The 12,244-nt window shown below is 39.7% G+C and overlaps 1 protein-coding gene across 1 annotated transcript in view; it reads right to left on the bottom strand.

Moving 5' to 3' along the window:
• Positions 1–557: 557 nt before the first annotated feature.
• The window catches only part of flt4 (fms related receptor tyrosine kinase 4), a 47,787-nt gene continuing 36,100 nt past the window's right edge, over positions 558–12,244 (bottom strand). Inside the window, exons 17-30 of the mRNA XM_072395975.1 lie at positions 10,662–10,797; positions 10,091–10,195; positions 9,028–9,141; positions 8,198–8,286; positions 7,813–7,972; positions 7,609–7,703; positions 5,326–5,448; positions 5,009–5,120; positions 4,670–4,769; positions 4,345–4,450; positions 4,106–4,230; positions 2,251–2,371; positions 2,020–2,105; positions 558–1,107 (exon numbers count right to left, since the gene is read on the bottom strand). Of these exons, the coding sequence (XP_072252076.1) occupies positions 888–1,107; positions 2,020–2,105; positions 2,251–2,371; positions 4,106–4,230; positions 4,345–4,450; positions 4,670–4,769; positions 5,009–5,120; positions 5,326–5,448; positions 7,609–7,703; positions 7,813–7,972; positions 8,198–8,286; positions 9,028–9,141; positions 10,091–10,195; positions 10,662–10,797 (1,692 nt within the window). The 3' untranslated portion in view covers positions 558–887. The remainder of the gene's footprint in view (positions 1,108–2,019; positions 2,106–2,250; positions 2,372–4,105; positions 4,231–4,344; positions 4,451–4,669; positions 4,770–5,008; positions 5,121–5,325; positions 5,449–7,608; positions 7,704–7,812; positions 7,973–8,197; positions 8,287–9,027; positions 9,142–10,090; positions 10,196–10,661; positions 10,798–12,244) is intronic.

Raw genomic sequence — 12,244 nt, forward strand, 5'->3', positions numbered from 1 at the left:
AAAGGGGACGAAGACACAAGTGAGCTGTTGGTTGTCAACTTGCCGCCTTTTTCACCTTTAGTTCACCCTATGACGTCCGGGCGCCCTTATCAACAATTACTCAAAGAAACTGAAAACGGAACCTCTAATTTTGTGTAAGTGAGCTGTTGTGGCTGTAACTGCAGAAGAGGTGGACTTTGCGCCCTCACGCTGCTCATTTCCGTCAGCTGGCACCCTGCAGGTTGTCATTTGTGAGGCGAGCAAGTAAGATGGCGTTAAGCTGTCACAGCTATCATCATGCTTACGTCCACCTCTGATAAGAGGTGCTTAGTGTGACTCACTCCTCCAGTCGCCCTGCATCCCTCTGTTTACCTTCGTCACTCATTGCTTGTTAACGGTGGCGAGTATCCAAGCATGCCCACCTCCATTAAATGGCACAGATACCGCAAATATGTGTTTGGTTTGCTGATTTGTCCACAGCACGGATCACTATTTTTGGCCAAACGCATTTAAAACTGTAATTCCTGTTACATAAAACTAACAGATTCAGCTCTAATGTCACATTAATGAGACATAAAAATAGAGTAAACTTATTTATTTCTCCCTATGAGTCATAACTTGCACAAATAAAGGAAGAATACTCTGTATATAAAAGATAAAAATATAAATGTATGAATAAAAACACTAAAAGATCATTTTTGTCATAATGCTGCCACCCAGTGGCCGGTTAGAGAACTTCAGGCAAATATAGTTCAGTCCATTTGTTGAGGCAGCAGCCCAAGTGGAGATGGGACGGGCTTTGAGAGAAGTTGAAGCCAGCTCTGGATCTTCATACAGCTCAATAAGGCGATGTTGCTCTCATCTGCACATTCAACCGCTCCACTCTTTGGTCTGTACGTGTTGTAAGATTACACATTCGAAGAGGCGAGGCAGGGGGTGTCTGGAGACGAGTAGAAGTCGCAGAAGCCCTCCTCGGACAGGTGTCCGTACTCATTGTTATAGAAGGTTTGTCCAGACAGCTGGCTGAAGAAGTTGGGACGATGCCTGGAGCTGTCGGTGCCGGTGTTCTGGCCCATGAAACTGTGGGAGGCTGTCAGAGGCTCCGTGCTGCTGGTGCTGCTCATACGACTGGGGATGGGTAACAAAACGGAAGCTTTTGGTGTTAATGACAAACATCTGAGGCTGATGGATGCACAGTGTGCCGTTGAGAATCTTTTCAGGATGCAGCGCCCACAGATAGGAGTATAGCCCATATAGAGTTCATTCATATTCATTTGTCATTCTTTACAACAGCAAAGTTTGAACCCAAGTAACCCATATCCATATGGCTGAACTAAAGCCATCATTTCAGCTCTGTAGTTTATTTGGACTCTATCCCAAGTACACCCTTGTGCCCAGTGACAATTTGTGACTTTGCTATGAACCACAAAGCCCAACAACTATAAATTAGATAATCTGGTGAGATTTTGATAGAGGAACAAACACAGATTATAGAATCCAAAATCATTTGGATTCAAATCATTTTAAACCTCTCTGTCACTCTTAGTATTCCAGTGTCTTCTCTTAAAGACTCTACTCTTGCTACAGCTGCAGGATAAGTGTGTTACGTTTTACGTTTGGCTTCGGTTAGTTCCTTAGAGCTTTGTTGAATCTAATTCTCAAAACTTGGGCTGTGAGATATATGACTCATAGGGCTGTCTACTTACTTGAGCAGACAGACTACTGATGCGTACTTCCTTTGCAAATCAAGTTTCGCTGCACACAAAAGAGTGGGTGACTGTTTGACAGTTTCCAAATTAGAAAGAATGACTGTCGTCTCTGACTGACTGAAACATGTGGGGCATCTTTAAAAGCATCATCTGCTCATATATCTGGAACGCCTTGCTTTAATGTGACATTCATTGTGTTGTCCCTGTGAGTAATAAGCGTGGATCAGTCCAAATGTCAAACGCTGTGGCTAAATGAACTCTCTGCATATCTACAGTGTGTCATTTTCCATATTAATGCGGTAACAAAGATCAGAAGTTTTGTATGACGAACCTTTTTAAGACGGCACCCATGTGGTTGTGCTCGATTCTCTCAAATTCTTCGGAGGCCAGAACCATCCCACTGTCAGTCTGGTTGTCCTGGGAGGAGACACAGTTTGACGTCACGCATGTTTCTGCCAAAGCAGCTAGTTTAGGTAATTATTCCCAAAAGATTCTCAAAGTCCAAAACTATCCAAGAAAAAAATAATAATTCCAACAAGAGATGAAAGGATAAAGGGCTTACTTGAGGAGATTTCGGCGGATGCATCTCCAGGGGCAACTCTTCAAATGTCTTCACTCTGGGCTGGCATATTTTAGAGGGTCCCACAAACACACAGCCGGCAAAGGGCACGCAGTTATAATACCTGGTCAAGAGTTATGGAAGAGATCAACAGATAAATGCATGATACAATTTCAAGAGGAAGATAAAACAAAGTCCTAACCGACATTTACAAAACACATAAACACAGACGTTTGCTTTAAATCACTCATAATAAGTAATACAATTAAACGGCAATGATTCTTGTTCAGAGCTGTGTTGTAACGGTTTTGGTAACTGCATGAGGTAATGGTCTCATGAGACCACTTCCTTAAAATTTGTTCTCGTTTTCAGTTTTACTTCAAAGTCCCATAAATAGCATGTTGAGCCCACTGGTGCTTATATAAGGGCTACATCTGGAAATACACATGACAGTGCAACATGCCCCTTTAGCTTGTGGCGTTTACTGTAAGGAAAGTGAGGAATCAAGTGCAGCTGCAAGTTGTTGTGTGTGTGTTCTTCTTTTCTTTTATAGTTAAGTTGACTTATCCCACAGATTAATATGTGTCACCTGTTTTTTATACCATGGCTGTCATTTAAAGAGTTTGCTTTTTCTCTTTCCTCACTAAGCTCCTTTGTGCTGGCACGCCTTGCTTTAATGTGACATTCATTGTGTTGTCCCTGTGAGTAATAAGCGTGGATCAGTCCAAATGTCAAAGCAGGCGCTGTCAATTTAAGCTTGTTTGAGATTATGAAGCACAGGCAAGTTAACTGCAAGTTGGAGTCTTAGAACCTGTCTGAGCTCACTTTTTTTTTTTAATGAATCCTTATGACCAATAGTTTTTTATATAATGCTGGTAAAATGCTGGAATACAGTAATTAACCACAAATGAGGCAGGATAGTTGAACTTAAATGAACTAGTGCAGTAGTAGATTTGCTGCTGTGTTTGGGACCATTGTCCTATTGCATGACCCGATTGGGCCAAGCTTCAGCTGTCGGATGGATTTGGTCTCATATTTGACTCTACAACACTTTGGTATACAGAGGAGCCTGTGGTCAACTTGAAGACTATACAGTACCCAGGCCTTTAGCAACAAAACAAGCCCAAATCATCTTGATTGACAGTTGGTAGGTGTTTGTGCTGTGTTTGGTTTTTGCCAACAGGTGCTATACGTTAGGGCCAAATATCTCAAATCTGTCCAAAGGATTCTGTTACAGATGTCTTGTATTTGGTTCAGATGTAGCTTTGCAAACCAAAGCTGTGCTAGCATGTTGTTTTTAGAGAGAAGAGACTTATTCCTGGCAAACCTCCAAAACAAGCCACCCTTGGATAGATTTTTTTTTACGACTTGTGCTGTCATGAACTTTGACATTAAACATGACAACTGAGGCCTGTACAGTCTGAAATGTCCCACTTGGGTTTTTAGGTATTCATCTCAGCATTACGTGATCTGCCCTTGGGTTGACCATGATAGGACGTCCACTCCTGCAAAGACTGGTTCATCTGAGGTTGCATTTATCACATTTTAAGACCTTACAATCAATGTTAATACTCTTTAAAAAAGCAAAGAATGAAGCATTAGTCTATTTCAAATTAAAAAACATATATTGTTATTTATTTCCTGGATTTATTTTGTTTTTCATTTGACTGGGTTGAACAAAAATGATTCCTGAGTTATGTCTGGTTTTGGCTTCCCTTATAGATCTTGATCATGAACTGGAATTTTTTCTTTTTTTACAATTAAAAAAAAAAACAGTTAAATGGTGGGCCTCCCACATTCCGCTTCTTCCACATCAATTTTTATAGTTTTTAAGGAAAGGAAGAAGACGTGTCTGTACCTTGTGGGCAAAGTGTTGCAAGCCAATCTCAGTTCTTCCTCAGATGCAGGACGTGATGAAACCTGCGAGAAACCGTCATCTTCTGAGTTCTGCGAGTGGTTCAGAGGGATGTAATCCTTTCCATCCTGTTGGGAATAAGAAGAACACCAAGACCCAAAAACTCAGACACAGAACAATCCCTGAAGTGTCTGTTCAGTGACAATAGATTTAGAAGTTGTTCCCTCTTCTATGAAACTTACAGGTAGACTGTTGTCCTGCAGCAGGTCTCCCAGGATCTGAACCAGAGCTGGAAACGTCGGCCTCTCTTTGGGCTCGCCGTGCCAGCAGGCCAGCATGATGCCGTATCTGCCAGTAGAGGGCAGCACAGTCACAACAAGAGCAACAGGCTTCTTAGACCAATTTGATCCTGTCTCATTTCCCAAATGTGGTTGTCAGTTGATTGACATTTATGAGCAAATTTGCACTTGATAAGATAAAAGGATTCAGCATTACGAGTCCTATTTTATAGGGAAGGCCTATTTTCCCTCAGAATGTGGAGGAGAAAGAAAGAAAATGAATACCTACATTTCAGGGGATGCGGTCTCTGGTGCTCTCATCCTGACACCGTCTTTCAGCTGTTTACAAAAGTCCTCATCAATCTGCACTCCTGGGTAAGGAGATGCACCTGAGTGTTCAAAAGGAGAAGGTAACACATTAATGCACATGTCAGGTGTAGTGGGGGGAAAAAAAGGCTTTCTGTATTTGGATTAAAGTGATGGATATTTACTGAGCTTCTAAAAGCTAAAGCAGAATAAATTCTTAAATGTGTTTGGCAGAAACAGACATTTATAGACACTTTGAAACACAGATTTTATTGAAATGGCTCCTCTCAGAACAAAATCACTGTCCTCAAAAAAAATTTACCGAGTGAAAAGATTTCCCAGAGAAGGACTCCGAAAGACCACACATCACTCTGGCTGGTGTACACTTTGTCAAAGATACTCTCTGGAGCCATCCACTTTAAAGGCAGGCGAGCCTGAGAGAAGATCAAAACAGCAGTCAGATTATGCATGACACAAACAGAAAGGACGTCGCCTTAAATCTAATCGCTATTTGGGTGGTTTGAAAAAACAAAAAAACTTAGTTTGATGTCTCCCAGTGGCAGATAGATAATAATCTGGGAGTTTAGCTGGTGCTGAAGCAAGTGTGTGTGTGTATGTGTGGGGGTGGGGGGGTCATACGTTGCCTTTCCTGACGTAGTCGGGGTCTTTGTATATGTCTCTGGCCAAACCAAAGTCACAGATCTTTACAATGTTGTTCTCTGACAGGAGAATGTTCCGGGCCGCCAGGTCTCTGTGGATACACTGTTGATACACACACATGCATCATTACCCTGCAGACGGCTGCGTGTGCACATGTGTGTGGAAGTGTTTGCAATGCGCCGTATGCACTTTCTCCCCTCCGATGAGTGAATTTCACATACAATTTGGAGGCAGTAAATAACATCCCTGCTATTTGACAATCAGTCCGCTTAGAGTGTGACAGTGTGTTTGTACTTGTGTGTGCGGGTGTGTGTCTCTGTTATGTCACAGCCAGGCTGGGCTATGTGGCATCTCTGCAGGTGTCCAACATCTTTCTCAAAGCTGTCATGTAAATGTGCCTTTAAAGTCGGGAGTGTTTTGGGGAAGTCATTTAAAGTCAATCTGTCTGCTTTAAGCCTCACTCCGATACTCATTAGCAGTAATGGCTACCATTAATTTCATCAGTCACATTGAATCTCATTTGAGCTGGACTGTGGCAGGCTGTATACCTCCCCGTATCAGTGTTTTCCTAAAACACGACAATAAATATTTTTCAAAAGCACGTTTTGATGTTCATTAGAATCAAATCAGCACACTGACAAACTGAAACAATCCAGTAACTGTGAAAAGGACACTTGGCAAATCTCTCCAGTAACTGGATGCTAGAAAAATCAGTTCACAGTTTCAGTTTATTTTTTAAATTTAATGGTTGATTTTAGATAATATCTTGATTTAATCTTATCCAATTTGACTCATATTCCTATTATTATTGATTCATGACTGTTTTATTCCGCATAATACTACAACCAAACCATCTGTCCACCAAACTAAACACACAATTTCTGATTACTACTGCAGAAAATCACTGTGTGACATATTGTACTTTTTATTCCTATGAATCCATGTTATGATGAGATTTACTTTGCCTATTAAAACTTTAAATTAAAAATAATACATTGCCAACAATGAACCAGCACAATATCATTTACATACAAGTAACAATAATAATTAACATAACTTATATATATACTGTGTATGAAATGTGATAACCTGTTGAAAGACTGAGTCAATTAGAAGTTGTGTGATTTAGTATACGAAACACATTTTTCATTGCTTATGCCACGCACTAAAAGAACACGCTAGAAATTATGTGTGTAATCAGAAGATTGCAGGTAAAAGTTTTTTAAAGAACAGAACTTACTGGTGAAAAATGTCCTCCATTTAATGGTGGTATGAATAATGTGGTATGATAAATTGGTAGTGCATTGAGGATTTTACTAGTTTTGGGTTGTTGTTACTTTAAGTGGAGCAACTTTGCCTTTACACTTTTGTTTTATTGTATAAGACATACTGTAATGAATTAACTCTCTTTATTGGTTAGTGAATATGCTGAAAATAGCCAGTCGTGCTGTTATAGGCCCAACCCAAAAAGACACCTTCAAAGCTTAAAAACGATTATGAATACATAAAAAAAGATTCTATCATTTAAAGGAGTGCAACAATTCTTCACAGAAGCAAAAATAGCAATGATTTCTCTAAAATCAGTCAAGTGGTGCACTCGCAGAAACTTAGTTTTCATACCTTGATACTTAAACAGATACTTTTGTCATTTTGCTGCATTGTTAACATTGTCACTTAAAAAAAACTAAAAAAATTTTACCAGCTCTAACTGGAAAACTAAGGTAAGTTACAGCTAACATTTGGGAGAGACAATCAAATACATTATGAGACCATAAACTGCCATTTAATCTTTCATTTAAACTTCAATCCAAACGTGCATTCTGTATTTATTGTTTCGTTTTCTGAAGTATATTTTCTAATATTTTCTCTCTTCGCTGATGCATTTCATCGTACCGTCACTTGTCTATCAACGGCACTTTCAAAGCATCCAAGAGGATCACTGTGCTAATTGATAGTCTTGTAATTTATTTCAGTTATTCATTTCTACTGTTTACTCTTGCTAAATATTCTTAACCTTAATAATGGCATAGAATTAAATTGTGGCCCAATAGTCACATGAATGGTTATAAAGAGACTGAAAAAAGCTGAATAGTAAATGGACTGCACTTGCTGTTATCAAACTGATGAAGATTACAAGACGACCCTCCCTACCGCAGCCAACCCCCACATCAGTGATCCAGACTCTGACCCACTGCCTCTGAAGCCAACCTCTGCTCACCACAGCTTATTTGCTAATTGTTGACAGTAGTGCTATAAATTAACCTTTCGAGAGGCCAGGAACTCCATCCCACGAGCCACTTGGAAACTGTAGCAAATTAAATCTTCTATCGTCAGCGGGGTTTTCCACAAGTCCTCCACTGGAGAGGGAATAAAAGATTGGACGCGGGTGGTCATGAAAGAAAACAAGATTTCATTGTTGAACTGTGAGTGAAATAATTCACCCTCATGATGTAAAAAATGACTCACTTTTCTCCACCGTGGGATTCTGATTGGACGCCTTGGATGACGCATTCTGAGGACTGCTGAGTGGGGAGGAGGATGCAGGGGGAGGCTGCCGAGCTCTTTGGTCCATCTGACCCGCTTCAATCATCCGCCTCACTTGGCTCTGGGTTTTCGGAGAACGATCCTAAGAGGGAAACCGTCTGATGCATCATCTCCACAATCAATACGAAATACAGAGTTACAAAATACGTGTGTCAGAGCTGACAGAATTCGTGAGCACAAATTACATAAAGGGTACAAAGCAATCACAGAAATATGGGGCAAAATAAATTAAAAATTAAAAAGTGCCATCGCAGGCAAACACAAAAAAAGTGTAGAGACGGCTTCAGGTTCTACTGTGGTTTGATACCCTGTAGGGAAGGAAGAACTCTCTCTTGGCTCGCAGGAAGTTGGAAAGATTCCCATACTTGCAGTATTCCACTATCACCATCAGTGGACCTGGTGATACAGATGTTTCAAATGTCAGCTCTTTTCTTTTGTTTAAAGGAATTATGCTTGAGAAGCCTACAGCTGTGTCAGCACACATTGCCACGTTGCTTCCATATTATCAACCATGACAGTGATTTCTGCTTCTTGTTTAAGAGCTCATTCTTTCTTTCCTCCCACCATATCCAGAATAGTAATGGGCCACATTTCAGCTCGAGTATTTCCTGCCTGAGTCTATCTGCCTGGTTGCTTTTATTTAGGATAAACATTTTCAGATGTAACTGCCCCCCACCCCCCCTCAAAAATGTGCTCTGCAGGTCAAATTCATGTATAGTTTTAAACAAAAGGTATCTGTTTTACTTCTCATTTGGTTAGCTGTTACAAAAGAGATGAAAGCTACACAGGGGGGGGACAAAATTATGTAAACACTTCTTACGAAGAGGAATTTCTCTCTGAACAGAACAAATAGACAAATGTAAGGCTCCAAAGGAGTCATAATGCTAACAATATCTCCATATTCGAAAAAAAGCCTGAAATCCTATTACAGAGGCAAGACAGCCAATCCAATATTCTTTTTTTTTTTCTTATGGTGTTCACATAATTTTATACACATTTGAAATTGCATAATATCTTGTTTATTCAGTCCGTCAATTTGGAGTTTGTGACTAGCCTCTACCAACACTATGATTACACTTTAAAACTACAGTCTTACATATACATTGAAGTGTGAACCATGCAAATCTGCTGACTCACCGTTTGGTTTGGTGCAGGCTCCTAACAGGTTCACCACATTCAGATGATTGCCAATGTGAATCAGAATCTTTAACTCTGACATCAAGGCTTTGTGTTCACTGGCTGTGGCTCCATCTGTAAAACATACCCAAACGGTGAGCTATTGTCATCAAACAGTTGTGAGAAAAAGTTTGTAAATCCTTTTTTTTTTGCAGTGACAATTCATGAAATATGATCTGACATTTTGTAGACAAACACAAGTTGACATAAATTACATACACATGGTTTTACTTTTTAAACACAGAGCAATCTATTGATGCCTGCTGCAAAACATTATCACCAAGGCTGTCCTGTGCGTCATGTAAACTGCATCCTCAAAGACTGCAAGACGTCCAAGCTTTGAGGCAGCAAAGCAGCCCCAAGCGATGATCCTTCCTCCAGCATGCAGCACAATGTGCAACCACTGTTTAGACATTATGTGTTTTTCTCAAAGAGTTCAACTTTGATCTAATCTTTCTCATTTATAACATCTGAAAAATAAAGCCAGTCCAGAAGAGCCTTGAACATGCATTCTATCCATTGGCCAGCAGGTGGCATCTCCCACACTCACTAAAAGAAGTCTGAAGATGTAAAGAATTCTATGAGACAAAAAAAAAAGGACTTATTTCTCTCATTGCTAGCTGGTCAGGTCCACCTTTTTTGTAATGATTTATTTCAGAGAAACAAGAAAGCAACAGCTAAAATGCTGAATGTACGGCTTTAAAACCATAGTCAACAAACCAACAGGTAACATCACTATGGCTACGTGTCGAGTCTTTATCTGTTCCATTTACAAAATGCTGTCCCAGATTTTCCTTTTGTTGTTGGGAATGATTCAAACCAATATGTCTTCAATAGCACAAGCTTTGTGAGTCATCAGCCTTTGTCTATAGGGAGGGTAACCTCTACAACCAACACTTCAGATCCAGCTGACTCAAAGTAACTTTTGGTGAAGTTGTTAGCACAGACAGTGATGTGTTTAATCAGTATTCACATAAAGAATACAATACATAACATACAATATATAAACAACGCAGAATCTCACCCTTCAGCATCTTGACAGCCACTGTGTCCAAACTGTTGCTCTTGTTGATGCCGTAGATGGATGCTTCAATTACTTTTCCGAAGGCACCATGGCCTAATACCTTTCCTATGTCAGGAGAAAGCAGAGAGGGGGGCGGAGAGTAATTATCCAGATTGGTTTTAGTCTCACTGGAGTACATAAACAGTTTTGATAGAACACATTTGCAAAAAGGTAAATGCACACAAAGTCCACACAGACAAGGAAGAGGAAAACAACATGTTTCCATAAGTTGCTGTTGCAAAACAGATGCTTTTCCTCTGGGCGTTTTTTTAAGGGCTGTTCTGGGAATGAACACATTAGCACTCTACTTGGCAGCTCTCTGCACAGCTGGCTGCGATCCAAACTCAGGCTATTATGTATTATGGAAATGGAAAAATAATTTAGTTTCATCCATCTATTCACTCTCACACATCCTTATATATATATATATATCTGTATATATCCTCACACACACACTCACATTTCCATCAAATATGCCACTTCACCACCCTTCCATCCTTTTTTTTCTATCCTACTTTTTCGAGTTGCTCACCCAGTTGGAGTCTGTCTCTTGAGATCTCCCACTGTGACGAGTCATAGGGCAGGTATTCGCACTGTTCATCAAGTGGCACCTCCCCCGGATCCATTATGATTGACAGATAGCCTGTCTTTATGTCTGCTGGGTTAACCTGCAGTTTAGAGGAACAGGACTTATTGCAAGGTGAGGGTGTCAGAGATCAGGATGGGTTGAATGACAGCGAATCTGATGAAGGAAGTGCTGGAGGAGCACAGATATGAGCACAGCGAGTAGAACAGGTTACAGGGGAAAAGTTCAGCTGAAAGCAACAAATAGTTAGCAAAAATATGTTGATTAACTGTTTTAGTGTATGTTTAATGGCTTTTATCAAATAGAAAGTAAAGTTATAGAAGAGGTCTGTGCGTGTTTGACTGACAGGGTACTGAGCTTGAGATTATAAGATGATGGACAGGCAGCATGCTGTTCACAGTGGTCTTGAGGAGAAAGCATATATGGGGAAATGTCTGCTTTTTTACAGATGACTATTCTAAAGTAGGACCATGCATTAGAACATTGAAATGAAACTAGACTAATACTAGCTGCTCATGGCACACAGAGAAAGCCTTTCTCTTCTAAGAATGTTTGTAGACTCATACTGACAATTTGTGGATTTTTTATATATATTATAAACTTGATATATATGTAAATATCTATATAGATATATATGTGTGTTTATGTCCCATTTAGACATAAACACAGCATTTGCTGTTTCTCTTTTTTGAAGCACTCAAGCCTACATCTGTTTCTACCATCACAGCCGCTGACCTTTCTAACCTGCTTGTCACTGGCAGAGACAACTTGTGCCTACGATAATCAAATCTAAATGTAGACAGTGCTCTTTGCTGGAGTACAGTGAAATGGCAGCCTAGATGTTTTCACTTGCATCAAGATTCATTTAGAAAGTGCTGGTTTTTTTTAAAGATTTTTTTGGGCTGTTTTTATTTTCACTTGAGGACGTCATTGGCTTGAATGACATGGCCGCATTTAACCAATGTGTGATAAGGACTGGAGAGAATTTTGAACATATGCTTACATACTCTTTAAGATATGTGCAGCTAATTGGCTTATTAGCTTCCTCCCCTGCATTGCCAAAAATGAATGCTTTTTGGTGGCTTATTGGGGTTTGGGACAAGACGTGATGATGAGTAATGAGTCCCATATATAATAATCGACTAAAAGATTCAAAATACTCCTCAGATCACTGTTACATACATATAGCATAACATCCTGTGTGAATATAGACTTGTTATACAAGCTGGAAATATACTGTGGGTTGTAGTTCAATGTGCTGTAGCTGTTTTTGTCAATGTGACTGTTTATGGTCCAACTGTGAAGGGGGATTTCATTGCTTTTACAGTTATGCTTTAAAAAAAACAACAACATTTTATTGGCTGGCAAATAGAACTAAAAGTATTAATATACTATATAATGCATAAAAATTGTGAATTTGATCAAATGAAATACATCTGTGTTCTAGCTGATTTCTGAGAGTAGGGAATATAATTCACAGAGCTATTATTATATGTGTTGTCAAAGAAATGCTTGTTGAAATGTAGTTA

The sequence above is a fragment of the Leuresthes tenuis genome, unplaced genomic scaffold (genome assembly GCF_036924035.1).
Source record: "Leuresthes tenuis unplaced genomic scaffold, fLeuTen1.0.hap1 SCAF_11, whole genome shotgun sequence".
Lineage (NCBI taxonomy): Eukaryota > Metazoa > Chordata > Actinopteri > Atheriniformes > Atherinopsidae > Leuresthes > Leuresthes tenuis.